The sequence below is a fragment of the Mustela lutreola genome, chromosome 6 (genome assembly GCF_030435805.1).
Source record: "Mustela lutreola isolate mMusLut2 chromosome 6, mMusLut2.pri, whole genome shotgun sequence".
Classification (NCBI taxonomy): domain Eukaryota; kingdom Metazoa; phylum Chordata; class Mammalia; order Carnivora; family Mustelidae; genus Mustela; species Mustela lutreola.
This window is the reverse complement of record NC_081295.1, coordinates 41,198,003-41,223,133: the sequence shown is the minus strand read 5'-3', so window position 1 is coordinate 41,223,133 and position 25,131 is coordinate 41,198,003. Positions and strand designations below refer to the sequence as shown.

The following is a 25,131-nucleotide window of genomic DNA, read 5'->3' as shown; positions in this document are numbered from 1 at the left end:
TATGAATAAAGTCACTGGTTTTATTGAGCAGCTCAAACTAGGTCTGAAGGCAACTGTTCAAGAGGTGTTCCAAACAGCTTCTGAGCAATGTACAGCCTCCCACAAGGCTTAAACAGCACCCATGTTAATGCACACATTAGTCTTCAAGAGTCAGGTTCACTAAATGCAGTCACTTATCATATACTTACTTGCAAATAATGCAACAGTACAGGCTTTTCAGTACTTCAGCTTAGAATTCTGCTCAAGTAAGTCCAAATGTGTGAGGTTTGCCTGTTTACAGATTGTGGTCTATAAAAATGGGAGGTCTCAAGATACCAGGTTTATTCATAGCCAAAAATAACAAGAAGATTTCTTATTCTCCTGAAATAGGAAATATATTGCTATAGTCAAAATGATAAACAATTTTAAAGGCTTTTTAAAAAATTCATTGAGAATTTTGATGAAATTCTTTTATTTCAGTAGAATAAAACAATAAGCAGCATGAAAATGTAAAGTGCTACATATAAGCCCCACAATACATAAAATTTGAAAGCTTTCATTGGCTAAAACAGTTACAGGTGAAAGAGACATTGTTTTTTCGAGCATGCTATTTTAACTACCTTGATATGTACTCATATGCTTTGTTGGTCAAAGAAAAAGCCATGAATTAACTTAAATCTGAGGACTAGGGGAAGGAGTCCTAAGCCTTTACTAACCAGATCACACACCTGGTTTTGTCCTTATACTCTAATTAAAGGGATAAACCGGGGCTTTAAAAATAAGTTTTCTGAAGTCTCTTCAGGTGGCATTCGAGTAAGAATAGCCCCAAAGATTGATTTTGCTCATCGGCTCTATGATGGGGATCCGACTGACAACTTAAGGATTTTTAGGTAGCATCTGTGAGCCGAAAGGGAAAGAACAAAGAATATGCCACTTTCAGAGATGTACTATCAGGCGTTTAAAAAATGCCAACACAAACAAGAAGGTGGCCTGTCAGTTGACAAGGTAGGGAAGAGAAGCAAATCAGATAGAGAAGGACCTGCACAGTGCAAAATCTTCTTGGCTTAATCAATCTTAAAAGTATTGGTACACCCCATGGAAACATGTAACAAGATCACACAGATCCAGAGGCCGGCTCAGGTTTGACTGGGAGGAAGTGGAGGGAAGATTGTTCCTAGCACACGATTAATCTCAGCATAGGCTGAGAGCAGGGAGACTTGCTTCTTCTCCGGTGGTAACATTATCTAGTCTTCCCAGGTGGGTCAGTGACCTCTTGCTAGGAGACCACTGAACCAGTATCTATAATATTTTGTGTTCCAAACAAAGACTTCAGAACGTGCTTTCTCATGGCAATAAAGTTATAAAATATGTCACCTATAATCTTCCTGACAGAGGAGGTCCTCATAAAGTCCTTGAGCTTTTTAAGACTTTACCAACTTTGGCTATAGATATAACAGAAACAATCTGTAAACACTTTTAAAATGCTAATTTATTCAAGTTTAAGACAATTCTGTATTATATAATAGTATACAGTATGTTCTCACTTTAGATGTGGACATAAAGGAAAAATGGCTATAAGATGAAAATAGAAATTGTGTCTGATAATTAACAGAACAAAAGCCCATTGCAGCAGTAAAATTAAATTTGCCTTTAATACCATTTTACAAATTGTTTCTATCTTGTCTGTAATTTCAGTTAGTTAAAACTACATTAAGGACTTTATGAACACCATCCCCCAAAGTATTCAAGATACATTATGGACTTTTTGGACTTGTCTAGAACCTGAACACCATTTACAACACTGAGTTGTAAACAAAACAAAATAAATAACTCACAAATGCTCTTTTAGAATATAACCTATTTGAAAGCAGGGGACTGCCTGTATTTAAAAATTAAATCTTCATTAACAAATACTCTCAAGAGGGCCCTCAATGCCATACTGAATGTGCTGAAGGCAATTTTTTCTGTGATTATATATGTTCTCACCAGGCATTATGATGATAAAATTATCTGCCAGAATCCATGGAGCTAGCTTGCATTAACTTATATACTGATTTTGCACTGAAAATTATTTCTTGGGCTCTGATTAGGTGGACAATTCTAAGGAAAGGTTTTTCTAATTTCTATCACTTTTACTTGGGCCCTGAGCTTTTCTATTAAAATGGTACATGAAATATTTCAACATTATACATATTCCTAGAATAATTAAATTTATAGTGATTACAAAGCTAGGCATATAATGCCTCCAAAAGAGATACAGTTCAAAGCAGAGCAAACATTAAAATCTGAAGATCCTTCCATTTGACTTCTGGAAGGAAACCAAGTGATTTCCTGGCTTGGACCCTTCTTTCCTTAAAAAAAGATCTGTGGAGGACCGTTTCCTTTCTTTGTAAATCTTGTGTGCATTTGGGAGAGAAGGGGATAACAGCATATCAAAGTGGTTACAAAGCATTATTCCCTCCAAATAACATCCAATAACAAAGATCTCATTTCCTCATAAATGTTTGACTGAAATAGTTACTTTCACTGAATGACATTTAGGACACAAAGTCACAGAATGGGCATCCCGGTATATCTCCTATGAATGACATTCTCATCAAGCTATTTGAAGAGCCCTACTTTCCCTTTCCAACTCTTATCCCTATATCATTCTACATAAGTAGAAACAGAGTACTCAATAAATGGTATTGAGTAACCAGTAATACTCACTGAAACTTAAAACACCTTCTTTAATCCAAAAATTTCAAAAAGAGTCATACAGAAAAGTATCACAAATTCACATAAAAAGAAGCTGAGGCATGAGAAACAACAATAAGTTATTTCTCTGTAAAGCAGATCATATGGTGAGACAAGGGACTTTGACTTCCAGTCCCTTAAACTAAGCAGACATAGTCTGAAAGTCTAGCTATATCTATACTGAATTTATAAGGATCAAAAAAGGAATGAAGGGTAAATACAAAATAATCTTTTTGTAAACAATTCTTAGATTATACCCAATGCAGAATGTTTAATGAAGCAGTTGAGTCACAGCTCTTAAGACACAAAACAATATTATAACTCAAAGTCAAATATGTACTCATTGGCCAGATATATTCGTCGGAATATAAGAGCTGCCAATGCCAAAGTCAAGATGACAATCAGAACCGCGGATCCGCCATGATCGGTGTGGTTGTCTCTTGGCTGCTGGCCTTGGATCACATCTGGGGAAGTAGACGAACTTCTTTGACTCTGCTGCTGGGCTCGGCGTTGTCGAGGGCTCATGGAGGTATTCTTAACTACAGGCTGAGCAGGTTGTTGAAGAGATGCTGCTGAGGGGTTCTGGGCTCCATACTAGGAAATTTTAGGAAACTTTGTTTGAAACTGGCAAAGAAAACTTGTGTATATACCTGTTATCTATTCAAGAGTACAAAGAATCTCAGAGCACTAGAATATGACTAAAGGCAAAACTACCCAGAATGAGCTGAATGCTGTAACTACTCACTCTCCCAAATAAGCCAACAACACAACTTATTCTGAGAACGCATCAGGCAGAGGAGGACTTTATCAGGAACAAACAAGATAAGGACAGAGTTCAGCCATCTGCTCTAGAGATGGCTCTCTACTCTCCCTTCAGGTGTAACTCCAGCAATATCTGTTAAACATCCGGGCACCTCGCTTCTTGCAGGAGAGCCAAGGAAAGAAGGAATCTGATTTCTTTTCAGCTTGAAAGTTTGCCAAACTAAATGGCAAAAAGTTTCACTCTCAACAGTGAAACTGTTACCTCTCATGAACCAGGTCTCTTTCAACATTATCTAACTGCATCAACATGCTGCCACCAACAATCATACAGCACAGGGAAGAATTTCAAACCATACGTTCTCCACAGCAGTACAGTTATAAAAATTAGATGTGGTTTCCAAGCCAAGATTATCTTTTCTTTTAACTCCTGTCAAATGAATTAAGCACAAGTCTAGAAGAACCCTTTACTGTCTATTTGAATTGTGTTACTTTTTGTATGTAAAGCATACTTTGGCACACTAGTTGGCCCCACAAAGCACAAGATACCAACTGCTTTCTATTCTTACAATGACTGCTTGGTCAAGGATAACCACAATGTGGTACCACGTGATTCAAAATCTTAAATACGGTTTATAGATAAGAAAGCTCTACAAAATACGAATTCCATTTTATTTATATAGACCCCTTAACTCTACCTCTAATAACCTGATGGATGGCCTTTAATTCTTTTACTGAAAACACCTTGAGCTGGTTATATTAGCACCAATACCCTTTCAAATAAAAAATAAGAATGCAAGTTTTCTTCAGAATAACTTTAAAAAGTGAGTAAATATAAAACATTTAAACTATTTTCAATTAGAGAAAATTTCACTATCTAGAAGGGGAAAAAAATCGATTTTATTTGAGAGAGAGAGAGTACAAGCAGGGGGGGAGAGGGAGAAGGAGAAGCAGATTCTCCACTGAGCAGGAAGCCTAACACAGGGCCTCAATCCCAGGACCCTGAGATCTGACCTGAGCCGAAGATAGCAGCTTAACCAACTGAGCCACCCAGGTGCCCCTCAAAATTTAAAAAAAGGAAAAGGATGGGCTTTGTCCTGGCAACAGCTATAAACATTAGGGAAAGAAACTGCTGATCTAAGTTACCTACAGAAGAAATTACACTTGAAATCTGATATTCATTTCAACATTAAAAGGTGTGAATAATCTGAGTTTCTTAATACTGTCCTTTGGAAGTACTCAAATGTAGTGACCCATAACACAGAGATTAAAAAAGGAACTACTGACTTTAAATAAAAGTCAATGCCGATACTGAATTAGAGCTGCGTGAACTTGGGACTTCAAACTCCAAGACTCCCAGCAACAAGGAGCTCTGAAGGGAGCAGATCCACAAAGCAGCAGCATTTTAAGAGGTCTCACACTGTCACAGACATTATACGGGATCTTAATAAGCACTCATTGGGAAGAGCCGAATTATATAGCAGCTGATACAGCAACATTCCATTTGAAATCTCCCATTCTTCTAACTGCTTTGCCAAGAAGCCAGAAGTGTCTGATTCAGCAAAAGTGCTAAAGGCTTACAGGGAAGGCTCTTAAGGAAAAATATGAAGGTGCTGTAAGTCCAGAAACCAGCACAAGAGATTGATTCTATTTGAGATTTTATTTTATATGTGTTATTTTTTCCATTAGTTTGAGGGGAGAATACAATGCCCATATACTTGACTAAAACGGGGAGCCTTAGCATTATTCGGCTGGCTCTATCACTTTGGAGATGCAGGACCTTAAGCAAATTATTCAGCCTAAGACTCAGCTCCTTCATCTGTATGGTAAGGATAATACCCAATTCTGTAGTGTAAGGATTAAAAGGAGTAATGATATAAGGTGCTTAGGGCACACAAATGTTGATTAAATGCTAGTCATTAATAATACTGTTACTGTTAATATGCCCCATTGGAGACACTACATTTAGGTTTTGTTACTGTTTTTTTAAGATTTATTTATTTGAGAGAGAGAGTGCATGCAGATGCAGGGTGGAGGGGCAGAGGGAGAGAATCTCAAACAGATTCTGGTTGAGCTCTGAGCCCTATTGGGGCCCCATTCTTACGACCCTGAGGTCAGGACCTGAGCAGAAACCCAGAGTCCACCGTTTAACCCACTGTGCCACCCAGGCACCCCACAGATTAAGATTTTTAAAAAGTCATTACTTAGGAGAGTTCTGTAGACCCCTTTTGGTATGATTAATACATTTTAGGGGCACCGGGTGGCTCAGGCGGTTGAGGGGCTGACTCTTGGTTGCAGCTTAGGTCATAATCTCAGGGTCTGAGATCCACCCACCCAAGGGGGTCCGACCTTGGGGAGGAGTCTGCTTCAGATTCTCTACCTTTCCCTCTCTCTATCCCTCCCCACCCCTGCCCTCATGCATACCCACTCCCTCTAAAAGAAATAAAATCTTTCAAAAAAAAAATTTAGAACAATCCATTAAAACATTGACTTTAGATGATATTTTAGTACATGCACTTAATGGAAATACTTTATAGACATACTGCTTTAATTAGATTCCCATATTTCAGGATCCTTCTGGCTATATTACTATTACTGACTAGTGCTGAGACACCATAAAATTCTAAAATTTTTCCTATTTAAAACAATCCCCCAGGGGCGCCTGGGTGGCTCAGTCAGTTAAGCCGCTGCCTTCGGCTCAGGTCATGATCCCAGTGTCTTGGGATCGAGTCCCGCGTCGGGCACTCTGCTCAGCCAGAAGCCTGCTTCTCCCCCCCCGCACCCCTGCCTTCCTCTCTGCCTATTTGTAATCTCTGTGTCTGTCAAATAAATAAATAAAATCTTTAAAAAAAAAATCCCCCCCAAAAAACAATCCCATCAAGGGAAAATGGTAACACCTGAAGGTTACAGACCCAGAGGAACCTAGATTGCTTGGAGTTTAAGGACTAATTGGACACAATTTTGGCAGTTCACATGAAGTTGGCTTTAGCATTTTCAAAATGCTGTGTACAATTGGTGGTAGGACTTCTAAATTTTTGCTGTTGACCTAAACTTGTCCAAATATACCTATCACTGAATGAAGACGTAAGTCATACCAGTTTCTGTTTCCTTAGTTAAGATGAAGCGACCATTTGGGGGAAGGTAGAAGTATATGATGTGTACTTAATTGAATTAATTTAAAAAACCATCAATCACAAATAATTCCCTTGTAATACATAATTTTTTCTATAATGATCTAGAATAACCAGCATCTGTGAAGGAGTTTTGTGTTTGCTTTTTAATACAAAATGGAATGGCTTATTCAGAACTTCAATACCTAGGAAGAGGGAAAAAAATCTGACAGACTGGAATAACATAAAACTACCATCAGTAATTTCCTCATTTCTACACAGCTAAAAAAAATCTGCATCAAAAAGCAACAGATGGCTTGAAATTATCTGCTGTATTTAGACTTTGGGCAATCTCTCGCCCCCTCAAGGCTAAAAAAACATAGCTTATCTGGGATTTGAAGTATAACATTTTAGTGAATTTATATTACACTTGCATGTAAAGCAGCCACCCCTAGCCAAAACCAAGTTTCAATTACGTCCATGGTGATCAAATTATATAATTATACTCTGAGATAATCTGTATGTAAATATAACTAAAAGCTTAACGTGCAACTATAACAATTGATTACTTCTCAGTGTTTTAACCGGAATTGGTATCAATGACCTGTATCTATGAAAAAGAATTCTAAGTTTTACGTACTTTAATATCAAAATGCACACCTGAAACTAGTGTAACATTGTACACCAACTATACTGCAATAATAAACACTAAAACAAAAATCAAATCAAACCAAATCAAAATGGAAAATATCACTGTAATAATATTATTGGTTGTGCAATGTAATTTACTTAAACTTCTTAATTTCTTTGCCTGTATTTCTAGTATTTTTTTAAAAGTGCCAATCCTAAGATTCATTTATTCAATCAACAAATACGTATTGACCCACCAATTATATACAAGGCACAAGGCCAGGCACTGGGATACAGTGCAGTAAAAAAAGCACTCTGAGCCTCAAGAAACTAACATTCTGGGCAGACAATAAATAATTAATAATAAAATAAATTACAAGTAGAATAAGTATAACTGCAATATATGAAATACAATATAACTTGACACAGATATAAGAGACTGAAGACAGATTTAAACACACCATAAATATCAGGAGACTGTCCTTTTAGATGAGAAAAGATAACCACCCTTCCCTCTCTGAAATGAGATGGTTCCATTTTTAACTAAAAACTAAAAGTAGGAGCACCTGGGGGGCTTACTGGGTTAAGCCTCTGCCTTCGGCTCAGGTCATGATCTCAGGATCCTAGGATCGGGCTCTCTGCTCAGCAGGGAGCCTGCTTCCCCGCCCCACTGCCTGCCTCTTTGCCTACTTGTGATCTCTCTCTCTGTCAAATAAATAAATACAATCTTAAAAAAAAAAAACTAAAAGTAATCTCAATTTTTAATACTTCAAAATTAATTTATAATATATTTATATATTATATATTAATATTATATTATTAATATATAATATATAATACAATTCATATTTATATATAATATAATTTATAATATCCCTCTGCAATTCATAATTACATGGGGATCATGTAAAAACAATTTAACTCTCAGCATCCGCTTTTTCCTCATACTCCCTCATCTCCAGTCCTTCAAGTACTTCCTCCCGTGCACCTCTCCCCTTCTCTCTCCAACCTACTTCTCTCTGCCCATCTCACTCTCTGAAAAGGAGAGAACCACCACTCAGGACCATTCAGTCCCATATTATACTAACTTATTCCTGAGAAAAAGGCAAATCTGTATTTGCCAGCTTCTATTTCAATTTTCCTGACCCTTTAAAATACTCTCTAAAACTGTAGAGGGGAAAAAAAGATGTAGCTACTCAACCAAACAATGTTACAAAAAAGATATTTCTTTTAATATATGTAAAGAAAATCAGTATTTTTCCCCCATAATCCTTATTTAGCAACTATCCAGTCAAATTTTCTTAATCAATCTCTGATGACCTATACCCACCAATATCTGGATAATAGGTCAGGGCAGAACAAGACACATAGTATTCATTTAACCTTTCATTCAACAATTATTTACTGGGCACTTAACTATATGCAAGGCAGCACTGTCCAACAGAACTTTCTGAGATGATAATGTTTGATACCTATGCTGTCCAATAGGGTAGCCACCCAGCCACAGGTGGCTACTGGTTACTTGAAATGTGTCACTGTGACTGAGGAACTGAATTTTAAATTTAGTTTAATTCTAAATAATTTAAATATAAATTTAGATAGCTACATGTGGCTAGTGGCTACAGTACTGGGCAGAGCAAGTCTGAGGCAAATCTTTGGCTCTAGTCCTTTATTAACTGAGAGTTAATGCAGCTTAACCTGCTAAAGAAACAGTGCCTATTTAGAAAGTGGCTAATGGGGTGCCTGGGTGGCTCAGTGGGTTAAAGCCTCTGCCTTCGGCTCAGGTCAAGATCCCAGGGTCCTGGGATGGAGCCTCATATCCGGCTCTCTGCTCAGCAGGGAGCCTGCTTCCTCCTCTCTCTGCCTGCTTCTTGCCTACTTGTGATCTCTGTCAAATGAATAAATAAAATCTTTAAAAAAAAAGTGGCTAATGTATGTATATTTTGTTTTATTCAAAGTGTAGTGCTATATTGTAACTAACTTTTTAGAGAACTCACAGAATTCCAGAGAGATGACAGGACCTAAAAATTATTTAGCCCAACCTCATTTAATAAGAAAAAAGACCCCAAAAGTATGAATAATTTGCTTAAGATAATCTGACTCATTAGAGGGAGAGGTGGTCAGGAGAATCAAAATATTCAGGTATTTCATCTAGAGGTCTCCTCCTATTGCAAATAATGATAATGATACAGACATACATATATGTAAAAGAGAAGAGCCATACCGAGGTACTGGCTGTAGCACCCTGGAATGTTGTAGGTATATCATCCTGTAAATCATTTAGTGAAAAAGAGTGGTTTAAGTCCGGGTCAGCAATAGTCTTTCCAGATGAATTGACTTCTGCCTATAAAAAAGGTACACCCAAGAGCAATGTTAGAACAGGAAACATACAGAATAAGCCACACCTACTAATCCTCTGTTGGACTTATTTTAATTGCTAATTTAATATCAACTATCAATCAGTTAAACCTTAAGCACTCCTGTGTCTGAGACTGTGCTAGGTATTTCAGGAAGAAGCACAGACAAAACCTGTTCTCAAGGCGCCTGGTGGCTCGGTGGGTTGAGCCTCTGCCTTCGGCTCAGGTCATGATCCCAGGGGCCTGGGATCGAGTCCCGCATAGGGCTCTCTGCTCAGCAGGGACCCTGCTTCTCCTCAACTCTCTCTCTGTCTGTCTCTCTGCCTATTTGTGATCTCTCTCTCTGTCAAATGAATGAATAAAATCTTTAAAAAAAAAAAAAAAAAAGAAAGAAAAAGAAAAAGGTACAGACAGAGTGGCCACGTAACATATCTGATGTCCTACTACCAATAAAGAGCAAAGCTAGGATCCGAACCCCAGCACTGTGGACCAGAGTCCAAGCCCTTAACCACTGTGCTGGACCCCTCTGTGAATGTACATTATTAGTTTTGGAATAAGAAAAACTTATTTGTAAAACATTATTGCAACAGAACTATATTGCTTTACTTTCTATCCAGAATTTGGCAGTAAACAAAAGGGTCACATAGTTAGAATTTATTCACTAATTTAGAGTACCTTAAAACTGATTTGTCTAGCTAGTTCCTTGGCTTCTTGGTCAGCTTGGCTTGAATCACTTCCAGATTTTAGGGGCAACAGGACATCCTTCATGGCACAGCCACATCCCTCACAACAGAAATCTTGTGATCTGGTAGGAAATAATTTTTTTGATGGGTATAAATCAAATACCTGAATGTCAATTCAAGATACTCAAATACTGAATGATTCAATTTAAAGTAAAAGAACCCTGAATAATTCCATATCATATTCATCTATATACATACATCTATAGTTATGGCACTATTACAGTTCTGAGACAAATACACAAGTTAGGTTGGTGTTAAAAAAAAAAGAAAAAACTCATGTTGGGGTACCTGGCTGGCTCAGTCTGAAAAGCATGCAACTCTTGATTTCAGGGTCATGAGTTCAAGCCTCATGGTGGGTGTGGAGATTACTTAAATAAATAAAACTTTCAAAAAAACAAAATCAAACAACAAAAACTCATGTCAGTTATATCTCAACTTTTAAAAATCTAAAGTTAAAAAAATAAAATCCAGGGCTTAGCTTCCACTTTTTTTCCAACATACTATCTAAAGAAAACTAAGCTTTAGAGATATACAACAAAATATATACGATGTCTAACTACACTGTCCTCACGATCACACATAACAAAACTATGTTAAGCCTGTGGAAAAAAGTCCATTATAAAATCTGAATTATATTTAGCTGAGACATACATAAAACAGTAAAGAAGCCACCAAAAATAAAATTTACAGATATTTCTAGGGAAAAAATTCACAATCCCTATTCAACTATATAGCAGTATAACTTATGCTAAGTGAAATAGGTCAGTCAGAGAAAGACAAATACCATCTGATTCTACCCATATGTAGAATGTAAGAAACAAAACAAACAAGTGAAGGGCGGGGAAGAGAGAGAAGCAAACCACAAACCACAAAACACACTCTTAACTATGGAGAACAAACTGAGGGTTACCAGAGGGGAGGCAAGGTGTGTGTGGTGGAGGGAGAGCCGGTGGAGGGGCAGGGGGTGCAGTTACACAGGTGATGGGGATCAAGGAGGGCACTTGCGATGAGCCCTGAGTGTTGGACACAAGAGATAAATCACTAAATTCTACACCTGAAACTAATATTGCACTGTATGTTAAGTAGCTGGAATTTAAATAAAAACTTGGAAAAACACAAAAATGAAAAAATAAATAGCAGTATAACTTGAAAGACAGACAACTCCTATAAAATCCAAAGACTCTGAAATGTATCACTCACTATATTAAGTAGACTCAAAATAAATCTGTTAATTAGACTACTTCCCAAGATTAATTTGTTTTTCTATGTTTTCATTTTCCCCTTTGTATTCCAGAGATAGCCAAAAGTGCCCTAAAGTCCACAAGAGTGCTAAGGATTTATATGACTGGAAGTAAGTATGTATAATATACAGAAGTATATATGGTTACATTGCTGAACTTTTTATAAAACCATTTAATTGGATTCCCATTTCAACATAATAGAAGCCTTTGGTCTTTAGGAACATGCTGTTTAAATTTATTAAACAACTCATGTGAACAAAATATATATAAAAGTATTGTTAACTTAGTACTTGTTGCTGAATATCTGTGTTTCACCAGAAGCAGCACAGCTGTCCCTATGCTTTTAAGAGTCAGCTGTATCCAAATTATTTGCATTAAAGTGTGTCCACTCTTAACTGAGAAGCCAGATGAAACTTAAAGGGGAAGGTTAATTTTTAATGTATTAGTTTATCCACAAGGACAATATGCTACCATGGACTAATGCAAAACCATGTTTTTAAAAAGCCTCTATCAAGGGCACCTGGGTGGCTCAGTGGGTTAAGCCACTGCCTTCGGTTCAGGCCCTGATCTCAGGATCCTGGGATCAAGTCCCGCATCGGGCTCTCTGCTCAGCAGGGAGCCTGGTTCCGCCCCCCCCCCGCCTGCCTCTCCGTCTACTTGTGACTTCTTTCTGTCAAATAAATAAACAAAATCTTTAAAAAAAATTAAAAAATAAAAAAGCCTCTATCATAGACGAAGAACCTAGAATATATACACTGGCAAGTCTAGAACAAAAAAACAAAAGTTCTTTTTTTCCTTATGCATGAAATGAACTGGATAAAAGTATCAAGATAGAAAGCCAACCAAGAAAATCAAATAGAAACAAATGCCATATATTCAAGTACATAAATTTGTGAATAACAGCTGCTGTAAGGTATATCCCCAGAACCTGGAAATAAGGTTTAAAAAGAAAAGCTGTTGATGAAATCCAAGAGTCTATCAAACCTTTCAGACACTAAAATCTGGTTGATTTAACAAATATCTACATAGGACATATTCTGGGCAGTGGAAGGGTAAGATATACTATAATTTAATTAACATAATATGTCTGAGAAGTGATAGACGGCAGAGTCCAAAGCAGGAAAATGATCAAGATCAAGAATTACAGAAGTAAGTGACTTTAAATACTCTTCCTCTTCACCTCATTGCCATTTTGGAATCTTTAACATTTGTTGAGGGTTGGGTCTAATATTCTAGGATTGGAAAGTACTTTGATAGGGTTTCTTATAAGGTCTCTTCGCTATGCACACCGATTAAAAAATAAACTGGGTTAGAAGTTGTTCTTAAAAAAAAAAAAATTTTAAAAAAGAGAGACAGACAGAAAGAATTGGTTTTGGGGCGCCTGGGTGGCTCAGTGGGTTAAAGCCTCTGCCTTCGGCTCAGGTCATGATCCCGGGGTCCTAGGGTCAAGCCCCACATCGGGCTCTCTGCTCAGCAGGAATCCTGCTTCCTCCTCTCTCTCTCTGCCTGCCTCTCTGCCTACTTGTGATCTCTCTCTGTCAAATAAATAAATAAAATCTAAAAAAAAAAAAAAAAGAAAGAAAGAATTAGTTTTTGCACTACTCAAAGGAGAGGCTACTCAATCTGATGACTAATCTGGATTATACGGATAGAATGCATCTGAAAAAAGTGAGAAGGAAAGACCACTAGGAAGCCATAATTTATTTTTTTTAATTCTTTTTAAATATTTTATTTATTTATTTGAGAGAGAGACAGTGAGAGAGAGTATGAGCAAGGAGAAGGTCAGAGAGAGAAGCAGACTCCCTGTGGAGCTGGGAGCCAGATGCGGGACTCAATCCCGCAACTCCAGGATCATGACCTGAGCCGAAAGCAGTCGCTCAACCAACTGAGCCACCCAGGCGCCCCAGGAAGCCATAATTTAATAAAGAAAATCCCCTTTACTTTATTCAGGATTATTTATTGAGCATTTGCTTTGAGCCTAATACTGTAGATGCTAAGATAAAAGTGGACTCCCTCCCTACCCTCAAGAAGTTTTTAATCTTACGGAAAGCTACATATAAACAATTATGTTGGTTTTTTGGGGTTTTTTTCCCATCTGTAATTCTGCCCACGTAGAGACAAATGATCAGAACTGTTTTCTAGGAAAAGGTATCTCCCACTGCGGGCTAATATTACTAACTACTTTCTAAAACTAGACAGCATGAAATCAATTCTTTAGACTCTGGTCATTCCTGCGTAGTAAACTGCTACAAATGAAATCCTAAAACAGCAAAACTAGACTAGACCCTGAAACCAGGGTAACTCACAAAGAAAGAAACTGAGCCTATCCCCTATCAGCCATTACCCAGAATAATATTTAAATCTTAACAAAGAATGAAATGCAAAACTTACTTTTTGGCAAGTGCTCTTCTTTCCTCTGGTGTATAATCTAGAGAACCTATGGCTCCCTCTCCTTTTGTTGGCATAAACCCAATGATGGCTAGTAATGCTGTTCTTACTGGAATAAAAAGTAAACATCAATCTAAGTTGTTTTGTAAAAGGAACTGGGCTTACTCTGGAAAGAGAAAAAAGACACACAGGCTTTCACTGAAGAGGTACAGGTAGGGTGGTTGTACTAAAATGATGGCAAAAATGAGACAAGGAAAGAATTTTTATTCTTTATTCAGTAACAGCAAATTATCCAAAACAGCTTTTAGTCTCAAGAGGGTGTTATAATTTATATTTATGAATTGATTAGAGTTGTAGAAGATTTATACTCACTTTAAATTAATACTTACTACTCCATGAAGGCTGCCAAGTTTCAGGATGATGTCCTGAGATGCTCAAACAGATTTTCTTGCCTACTTCAAATCGTCCATTAGCCTTAGGAATAAACAAGACATTTTAAAAACTATGTATGTATTTAATATTTTATACTTTGTAAGCATAAATATATTTATATTATAAATAATTTTTTAAAAAACTTGAAAAGAATATAATCTTCAATGGGATACAGATTTTTATCCTTTTATAGACACTCTACACATACTTGTAAAACAATAAAAGCTGTTTTTAGAAGTTGTAGCACCTTTCTGAAATCTAAGTAATTGATGTATCATGATGTCCTAATGCCCTCCTCTGAGTATAGTACTGAGTTAGGCTCTGTGAGGGGTCTAAAAGAGAAGACAGGCAGAGGCTAAGAAAACCTAAGGACCTGGTGTCACCTAACTAGACAGTGGTGCAGGTGGCTCTGAGACAGCAGTGATTTTCACAAGGATGATGCAATTTCATAAGACAGGAATACAAAACAGCTTAAAGAGGTAGGAGAGATACAGATTTGCGTTTTGTTTGTTTTGCTTTTTTCATGGTTAGAGGATAATTAGACCTACCTGCAAATTAAAGGAAAGGAGGGAAGGAGAGCTTAATAAAAGAGGAATTTACTCCAAATGAACAACACTCCAGGAAAAATTAGAGAAAACTGGACCAACAGTTTTCCTTCACAAGGAGCTGAAATATGTGAAGACAGAAATTCTAAGATATAAATGGTAATAAACTAACATTTATTGAGGACCTTGTGACAGTTCTTATTTTCAGAGCTGTACGTAAAAATGAGAAAACTGAAGAAAAGAGTATAAGAAAGATGAGAAGTTGAAGGTGATGATGTGATTAAGAGATAAAATAACATTAACTACCCTTTCCTGAGTACTTACCAAGTGCCAGACACTGCCTAGCACTTTGTATCTCCTAATTCATTGAATCCTAGCAACCACATTATGATAATTGTACATTCATTAGCATTAATAATTCTTCAGAATTATTTTTTGGGGGAAAAGAACTGTACTATCAAGTTCTGGTCCCCAAAGACAAAATTATAACAATGTTCTGCTTTACTTCTTAATGAAAATGAGTCTGCTAACCATGCTTTGCAGTCACCATGAAGAAGTAAATCACAAGCATTCCAAAAAGCCAAGATTTCTTACCGTTAAAAGAATAATGCTTGGTGGTTTCATGGGATATTCTGGGGGCAGTACTATTCGTCCATGATAAACTCCTCCATCAAAATCAGAATCTGGGGGTCCTCTAACTGTGAAGTGCCATTCAAAAAGGTTATCCTGAATAAAAATAACCAGCAAGGAATCATTAACATTAAAACATTTGATCATCTTTATTAATGAGTACCAGAAATATTCCTGGGTGAGAAAAATTAAATGTTTCACATTATTATTAGAATAGTTTCTAATGCACAAAATATCTCAAGTATAAAAGTTATAAACAGGGGTGCCTGGGTGGCTCAGTGGGTTAAGCCGCTGCCTTCGGCTCAGGTCATGATCTCAGGGTCCTGGGATCGAGTCCCACATTGGGCTCTCTGCTCGGCGGGGAACCTGCTTCCCTTCCTTTCTCTCTCTGCCTGCCTCTCTGTCTACTTGTGATCTCTCTCTGTCAAATAAATAAATAAAAATCTTAAAAAAAAAAGAAGTTATAAATAAAAGCTATTTAATCCAGCATTCATGTCCCACGAGAGTTAAATCTTTTTTTAACCTTTTTTAAACAAATGGATTTAAAAACAGCTGAGCAATGTTATATATTCATAAATTAGATTACAGATTTAATTAAACTAAATGATTCCTTTAATAATCAAATAATTGCTATAAATGTGGATTATTTTAACAAACTTTAAAAAATTATCCCTCATAGATGCTTAAGAGCATATTTATTTATAAATAGTAATGTTAATAAATATGCTATCATCATCTTAGGGTCCCTGAGTACTTTATAGTTTACAGTGTGCAAAATATTTGCACATACTTTATTATATTTTATTTTCACTATTATCATGGAAGACAGACTGAGCACATTTAAATACCCTCCTTCTACAAATAAGAAGACTGAAAGGAGATAGAGATGTTTGTGCAAGAAGCCCAGACTAGCTGCAGGGGTCCCTTCAAACCATAAAGGGGTCTTCCAAACCATAAAGAGTTTGGGTTTCTTTTCATTACCCTCTCCCTCCCCCATACTCAAAACCTAAAACCAATTTAGCATCTGAGATCATTTTATAGAGACTGGAAGTTTGCTCCTACCATGTCGGATTCTGAATGGCTAATGAAATGAATACTAAGAAAATGCAGGGAGAAAAACATACCAATAAACCACACCAAACACATCTGTAATGACTCAAAGCAATGAAAAAAATCTTAAGGAATTCATTTAAAATATTAAAGTATTAAAATCCATATGTAAAAGATGGAAACTAACCTCTAATGGCTGTGCATGGTAATGATCTGTTGGATCTTTCAATTCTGCCGCTTCTTTCATTAAACGCTTAACAGCTAAAATAAATTCACAAGATAGACATTTAAAATATACTTTTCTAAGAGATTAGTACAGATTAACAAACCTAATGAAAAAGTTCCTATTTCAGTAAAAAAATGTGTAGAGGACGCTCAATTGAGTATGGTAAAAGTTTAATTATGAGATAACAGTATTCCGAGAAAAGGGAAGGACATGGTAACTAGGCATTAGAAGAATTAAATATTAAGTAAATATTTAGGGCAGTATTATTTTTATTTAATAAATACTTACATATGATTCATATGTGCTAGCACTCTAACATTAACTCATATAATCCTCAAAACAATGCTATGAGATACATACCATTTTTATTCCCATCTTCCAGACAAAGAAACTGAAAACATGGAAAGATTAGGTAACTTGTTGAAGGTCACACAACTAGTAAATGACAACTGGGATTCTAACACAGGTAATCCAACTCTTATCTTGTTAAAATGCCTATATTAACAAAAATGTGCCTTCTGGAATTCATGCTCATGAACAGTAGACACCGCCCCCACCACCACATCCTCCACCTCTTGGGAATTTCCACCCACTTTTGTGCATTAATATAAATGGGTGTCCCCAGAGGTCACTGAATCTCCCTAGTTCTAACTGATTCTTTTTTTTTTTTTTTTGGTAGGTCCCATGCCCAGTGTGGGGCTTGAGCTCACAACCCTGAGATCAAGAGTCTCAAGCTTTACTGACTGACCCAACCAGATGCCCCTTGAATTCCTTTTTGAAATGACTCTTAGGCTTAATTATAACTGCCAATCCACAGACCCCATAATTTTCTATGTCCATTTACATCTATCTTCACTTCCCTCTTCAACCACACATATGGCTCTTAGGAGTTTTTTCATAATCCCCTAATAAAATGCAATTCTAGCTGACCCAACCCAACGATGTTCTTAGACACATGCTACCTAATATCTTGAATTTCTCTGGTAAGCCCACCAGCCCATTCCAACTAGCACCCCAAGACTATTTCACACCTGTTTACTTATCTTACTCCTCTTCCACCTCTTGGAGTTAATGGCACAGCCTTTTACTTCCACAATAAATGACTGTTGACAACCTATAATCCCATCTGTATCTGTGCCTTTTTTCCTTCCTGGCTATCAAAGGTCATTCCTTTGATCCCAGTCCCTCTCACCAAGTTTTAGGTGCTAAAAAAAGGTCGGGATACTGGTGTAGGAGAGCAAAGCCAGGGGAAAACTGGGTAGCCCAAGCTCCCCAAAACTCTGTTTGAAAACCAACTGATGTAGTTCAATGTGTGCTTTAAGAAAAGTATGTACCAGGTAGGCACCTAACCTGAGAGCAGACAAAAGAGAAAAGGGGTCACATACAGATCTGAAAGAAAAACAGTATGCATGGGTATGAAAAGGCAGAGGAAACAATAAAAGTAAAATATATGGAAGTATACATTGGAAAGTTATGGGGAAAGAGGTTAACTGAGAACACCTGCCACACACATACAACCAAACAGTTCAGTATGTATCAGGACTTCTGCATAAAATTTCATATTTTTTTGAAAGATTTTATTTCTTTGACAAAGAGAGAGAGCACAAGCAGGGAGAGTGGCAGGCAGAGGGCAAAGGAAAAGCAGGGTCCCCACAGAGTAGGGGGAGCCCGATGTGGGACTTGATCCCAGGACCACGGGATCATGACCCGAGCTGAAGGCAGTTGCTTAACCAACTGAACCACCCAGGCACTCCCAAAATTTCATATTAATCAAGAGTTCCTAAGTGGGGGTAAAAGTTAAGTCACTATCCTATTCCATAATTACTAATTCTTTTCCATCTCCTGCACTGAACTAGGTCCCTATAAGCACAGACTTTTTTCTCTTGATCAAAGTATATGAACATCAAATATTTATTGAGTATATACTAGATGTTACACTACGACCAAAATAAAATAGAGTTTTGGTTACCAAGGAGCTTGTAGTCATGGGACAGGTGGTGGGGGAAACCAAAGAAATGAACAAAAGCCTTGTATCTAGAACATGATGGGGTGTGTGTGTGTCTCAATATGTACCCGTATGTTTCTTTTTAATTTATTTATTCATTTGAGAGAGCACGAGAACATGAGCAGGGGGGAGGGCCCAAGGGAGGAAGAGAAGCATACTCTCACCAAGCGGGATACTCTCACCAAGCGGGGAGCCCAATGCAGGGCTCAATCCCAGGAACCCAGGATCATGACCTGAGCCGAAGACAGATACTTAACTAACTAAGCCACCCAGACACCCCTACCTATATGTTTCTTATCAAGCAATTGTCATGCTCCTCAGCTTGCAGTGCTGTTCCCAGTCCCACTCCCTATCTCACTTAGATGGGCTTTAAGGAACTTCCTCAGGAAGGTCTCCCTGACACCTTCCCTTGTGCATGCTGAGGAATGACCGGGACAGATAACCGGGACAGATAAAAATTTCTAAGGCATCCTGGAGGGGAGTGGAGACCAGAAATACTCTCCAAGTTATTCTAATGGTCAGTCAGGTTTGGAAGCCACTACCCTAGAAACTAGATTGAGTTCCCTAAAGTTCTTCTCACTTGTAATTACTTAACACCAGTCTTTCCTGCTAAACAATTTACTCACTGCAGGCTCCTCGGGGCTTAGCACACAGTAAGCACTCAAATATTAGCTTACCTGAATTTTCCTATTATCCCTCCAAAAATCTCTTTCCAAACATCTGATTAAAGGCAATGGTTTTCAATCTTATTTGACAATAAGATAAAATCCTTCGTTCGAAAAAAAGTTTAATGAGAACCTCTATATGTTCCATGGGACCCTTCGATAGACTAGGCTGAAGGGAGTAAACAGCTTGAAGGCCCTTCCATGCTGGCTTCTTCAACCAGAACAGCTCCCTTAGAACAAAGATGGAAAAACCCCGATGTAAAGCCACACAAAAATATCATTCTTTCAAATCAGTATTATTAGATATAAATAAAATCATGGAAGCTGTTATGAAGGTAATTTGGCTGCTGTCAGCAATCAAAGATGCCATAGAGATTTTTTCCCCTTCATTCCTCATCAGCTGGCTGAATAATTAAGCTGAAGAACAGATTTTATGTCATTCCATCCCCTTACCACATTTTCTCTGCCTCTTTCCCACTCAGCTCAGTTCAGTAGGAGAGAAGAAAATAAACACCCAACAGTACCTAGATATTATGAGAGATGTAAGAAAGGGTCAGAGTTGATTTAAGAATGTATTTAAGGGGGGAAAAAAAAGAATATATTTAAAGGAACATACCATGTGAGAGCTAAAGCCATGTAGCCAAACAGAGGTAATATTAGTCTAGTGTTCTCATGATCTTTTTTTTCTGAAATTACATATATTGTAAACGCTTAGTGCAAAAGAATATGGACTCTGAATTAGGCTGCATTAAACTTCTGGCTCTGACATTTTTTTTTTTTTTAAAGATTTTATTTATTTATTCGACAGAGAGAGATCACAAGTAGGCAGAGAGGCAGGCAGAGAGAGAGGAGGAAGCAGGCTCCCCGCTGAGCAGAGAGCCCGATGTGGGACTCGATCCCAGGACCCTGAGACCATGACCTGAGCTGAAGGCAGCGGCTTAACCCACTGAGCCACCCAGGCGCCCTGGCTCTGACATTTTGAAGCTCTAAATCCTTAAAATAAATCACTTACTTTTATTTTTCTTCAATGTTTGTACCTTTCGAAAGGGAGTCAACAATTTCTTCATATAATTCTCCTTTCCTTCCTCCCCTCACCTCCCCCCGTCACAAGTTATTAAGGTCAGAAATAGATTGGGATATAAGGTTCTTCCTTGGTTCAAAACCAGGCCGTAAACATATGTGGTTGGCTTCGTGGCATGGCTCTCTGGTTCCCAAGCAAAAATATTACTTCCATGGAATAGCCAAGTTTAGAAATACTGCCTGGCAACTGGGGCTAGTGCATAGTCTGCACTAGCAGACTCCTGATACTCTCCATCCCTAGATATCACATTGTCAGGAAGCTTTTTCTGATCAGCTCCTCTCTTACCGCTTTGCTCGGTTATTCAAGGAATTCTTCTACCATGGTGAGATAAGATGTGCAAGGGCAGGGAAAGAAGTGGGGAGCACCTGCATGCCTGCTCTTGTTCTTTCTTATGGAGGCCATATGATCTCTCTAGATCCAGGCTCTAGGCTTCAATAGGCCCAGACATTAGCAATCTTCCCATGCCCAGGCTCTACCTCACTAGGCTTACGTTGGGCTTTGGAAACAAAGCTCTAGCTAAAGAGATCTTTTACAGGTCACTGTCTCTCATGTGTCTACTTTCTCTTGGAAAACAAGTATCTTAATATAATCAACCTCCAAAGCATACCTAAAATGCAGGAGGCAGGTATACTGAGGATATGAACACAGTGTCTGCTCCCCAAGTGCCTCTTCCTGCTCCCATAGTGAAAGCACTTAAGTAAATGTTTAAGGACTAGTGTTTCTGCCCAGAAAGACCCTAGAAAGGTACCCATTCAACAAACATCTAAAGAATGTCTAAGTGATGGAGACAGAAGGATAACCAAGACCTGCTTCTTGCCTTCAAAAAACTCATAGTGAGAAAGACATGAAAACAATTACAATACAAACACTGACTAAGGGGGCGCCTGGGTGGCTCAGTGGGTTAAAGCCTCTGCCTTCAGCTCAGGTCATGATCCCAGGGTCCTGGGATCAAGCCCCATATCAGGCTCTCTGCTCAGCGGGGAGCCTGCTTCCTCCTCTCTCTCTTCCTGCTTCTCTGCCTACTTGTGATCTCTGTCAAATAAATAAATTCTTTAAAAAATTAAAAAAAAAAAAAAAAACCACTGACTAAGTGTATACAAATACAGGGACTACCTTATAGTCTACCTAATAGTCTGCCCAGGGTAGCTGAAGAAGGCTGAACCTTAAAGAAACATGAAGAATGGGAATTTCCAATGGATTAAAGGGAAGCCTTTGCAAGCAGAGGTTCCAAGAGGAATCAAGGCATACAGGTGAGAAGAGGGGCTCCATATGGACAGTCACTTGCACCAAGATGGATACATGGCAAAAATACAAAGGAGATGGGGGGAAGCAAAGGAGCACAGTTGTGGGAAACTAGGTTGGTGAGAAAGGCAAACAAAGATCCAATCATGAGCAGCCCTGTAGGCCAAGCTAAACACTCTACTCTGAACTTTACCTACAGCTATTAGAAAGCTACTGAAAATCTTTCAATTTGGGGAGTGATCAAATCAGTTTTGCTTTATTTTATTTTATTTTACTGGATCTGGAGACAACAGTGGCCGAATAAATAAATACTGTCTGCATGGACTGGTGCCTGTGTGTGTGCATGTGTGTGCACATATGTGTGTGTGTGTTCGTTCCAGGCTAGGGGGTGGAATAAAGACACAGACCAAGAGAGCAAAGATGGTTCCCACAAATGCCTAGTTGCTGTCAATCCCTGGAATAAGGGATGAGGTGCAAGTTTGGAGTATGAGAGTAAATTGATGAGTTTGGGTTTTTTATTACCTCATAGAAGTTTTTTTCAGTCTGTGCGAAATCTGGGTGAAGATGTTAAATCACCAGTAATTCACATTAAGGGCATGCATAGGTCATGCCCAAGTTTCTGGTGGAGATAGTGGATGCCTTTGCACCGATCTCATATGCACCAATCACCTGCTAAACACACCCACAGGCCTGTCTGAAGAAAGCTCCCACAGAACGTTCTTTATACCTAGATCTCCCTACTTTGTACTAAGAGACCCTACTACCTTGGCCAGAGCAGACTCAAAAAGGGATCAAGGAGCTTGATGCATAGCAACTATTGACAAGCTAAGTCAGAGGCTTAGGAGGTGGCTCCATACAGAGTTCTGCCCATAACTACAAGTCTATTCCAGAAAAATTACAAAGAAATAACTTTTCCTAATTACAAAGTGAACAAATTACTATCCACATGCTAGAGCACTGGCCCTGAACCAGTTATGTGTATTCTCTTAATTGTACGATCCATACCTCTAAGACAACTGCACATTACAGAGAAAAGGTTCTGTACCTTCCATTGTGCAGTGCTTTTAAACAGTTTTTTTCACATAGGCATTACTCTAAAAATATCATGGGACTGAGAATAAAACAAAGGAAGGAAGCTTCACCATGCCTCCTAGCATTTCGAGTAAGTGCCATATATCATCTAATTCAACTTCACCATGAACTCCAAATGATCCACACAGTAACAACAACAAAAGATCTTAAAAAATAATTTAGTGTAGAACAGCAATACCACCTTTGAGGAAATGATACCAAAAAGAGGAAGCAATTTATAATACAGAGGCATGTCGACCAAAGCTCAGCCAGACGACAGATCATATACTTTGGAAGTGTTCAAAATTCTGGAGAATTTTGAAAGCTTTTCATAACTTCAGGTATGAGAACCTATCAAACCTGAGCAATGTGCTAACAACAATGTCTTGGGACCCACCAGTTCACCATTCTAAACTGCACTATTACTTATATTGCCATTATTCTCTGGACATTCCGCTAAGGTCCTCAGCTGTCCTAAGGAACTTGGTACCATGTGACCAAGGAGTCACCGTACATTTTTAGCCACGTAGTTTTATTTAAATCTAAGACAATCTAAACAGTTTAAGCATTCTACCATCTAACCTTAAAACTAAGGTTTTCTTTCCCTTTCTCTTTTAAATTCCTTTCTTCCCCAGGTGTTCAGAAGAGATGGGAGGGGTGTGGGTTCAAGGGGGGGTCCTTAACCCACTGAAATTGAATTGTATAAATGCATTTCTTGGAAAGCCCAGAGCCTTCACCAGATTTTTTTTAAAAAACTCTATGGACCCCCCCCCCCAAATGTTATGACCCATTCTACACACTTGGTCACCTAAGATCACATCTCAGCCCGACCGCACTCAAGCTCACAATGCTCTGTTCAATCAATATCCTCGGACTTTTCTGGAGTTTCTACATATTAAGTATTTTCTTAATAAAAAAAAATCACAATGTCAGCTCTTTTCATAAGGATGCTAATCTTGCTGATTCCTACTGAAAGGATGCTTTCTTGGAAGGAAAAAATAAGCAGCAGCAATATTTGGTCAAACCATCACGAATATTGTAGGATTATCATTTAGAGCTGAACTGTGGAGTTTCTCCCTCCTGACAAATTTATCAAGGTACAGACAGAAGAGAATACCACCACTTACAGGCCCTAGTGATTCATTTCCAGCCTGCCTTAATATGAGAGAGCTGCTGACTTTTCTTGCATCTTTACACGGCACGGGAAAAGAACTTGAAGCTAGGACTGTTCGGGCTATTCTGTGAATGAAGCAGGGGCACGAAATGCAGGAAGTCTCTATGACTGAACACAGACATGTATCATGTCAGCCGTCGCGGCAAAAATCATGGTTTCCTCTAAAGTACACGGCCCCTCTAACTAGTTTTCTTAGTTCTAGGTTAGTTGGTTTAGCACAGAATCTTTCCTCTAGGTCTGTAATTCCATTCGCCCCCAATGTTGCAAATGGGATATTTAAACAACCAAATCCTCACATGCAAGTGAGTCAAGCAGCTAATAAAAGTCCGGTGGCAGCGACGAAGGGATAACGACCGTCTGGGCTTAGGTACCGCCAGGGACTGTTAACTATGACCCACCGACATCACCTTTACACCTGTTCCCAGGGATGAGTTCAGGACCCAGCACTACGCGCCCAACATGAGGAGAAGGGAAAGTCCGGGTGCTGCGGGGAACTGGCGGGTACCCACGACTGGCGGCGGGTGCCCGCCCGGCCGCCCTGCGGCCTGCACCATCCCGGCAGGCGGCGGTCTCGCGTAGAACGCGAAACCCCGAAGCGGAGCCGCGAGTGGCGGCGGACGCGAGGGAACCGCAGCGCCGGGCCCGGGAGCCCAGGGGTCAGTCCGCCCTCCCCGGCCCACCCGGCGCCGCCGCCCGCCGCCTCCGGCCCCGCTCACCCGGACTCTTGAGGTTGTAGCGGGTCTCCATGGCGGTTCGCTGTCCCGGCTACGGCTTCCCGGCCCGCCGCCTCCACCTTTCCGCGCCGCTGCTGCCCGGGTGTCAGCGCGGGCTCGGGCCGATTGGGCCAGGCCGACGGAGCCTCCGCAGACGCCGCCCAGCCCGGGCCCCGACTGCAGGCGGGAGGTGGGGGTGTGAGCGTGCGGGCGGGGCGCGGGCTTCGCGATGGCGCCGCCTCCTCCGCGGCTCCCCCCCGCCTCCCTGAGGGCCCGGCAGGCGCCGGCGCCGGCGGGGGCGTCGCTGAACCGGGCGCCGGGGCTGGAGGTCAGCCTCCTCGTCTGGCCACGGAC

At 39.3% G+C, this 25,131-nt stretch overlaps 1 protein-coding gene across 2 annotated transcripts; it reads right to left on the bottom strand.

Moving 5' to 3' along the window:
• Positions 1-25,086, bottom strand: UBE2J1 (ubiquitin conjugating enzyme E2 J1). 2 transcript variants are annotated; one of them, XM_059177103.1, is made up of 9 exons: positions 24,781-25,086; positions 24,018-24,129; positions 16,788-16,861; positions 15,515-15,646; positions 14,333-14,417; positions 13,947-14,052; positions 10,247-10,376; positions 9,439-9,558; positions 1-3,309 (listed from the first exon to the last, which is right to left on the bottom strand). In XM_059177103.1, the coding sequence occupies exons 3-9, from the start codon at positions 16,845-16,847 to the stop codon at positions 3,031-3,033; spliced, it is 912 nt and encodes a 303-aa protein (XP_059033086.1). In that variant the 5' UTR covers positions 16,848-16,861; positions 24,018-24,129; positions 24,781-25,086; the 3' UTR covers positions 1-3,030. The 2 variants fall into 2 exon arrangements, with proteins under 2 accessions (XP_059033086.1, XP_059033085.1); XM_059177102.1 differs by lacking the exon at positions 24,018-24,129.
• Between the last annotated feature and the right edge of the window lie 45 nt (positions 25,087-25,131).

What these genes read in the sequence shown, in the direction of transcription:
- UBE2J1 (XM_059177102.1), bottom strand. Translation starts at nt 24,811, where the DNA reads ATGGAGACCCGCTACAACCTCAAGAGTCCGG. An exon ending in ACCATGCACAGCCATTAGAG is followed by an intron (nt 15,647 to 16,787) that starts GTTAGTTTCCAT and finishes ATTTTTATTCAG; the next exon opens with GATAACCTTTTTGAATGGCA. An exon ending in CTAGACAAATCAGTTTTAAG is followed by an intron (nt 9,559 to 10,246) that starts GTACTCTAAATT and finishes CCTTTTTTATAG; the next exon opens with GCAGAAGTCAATTCATCTGG.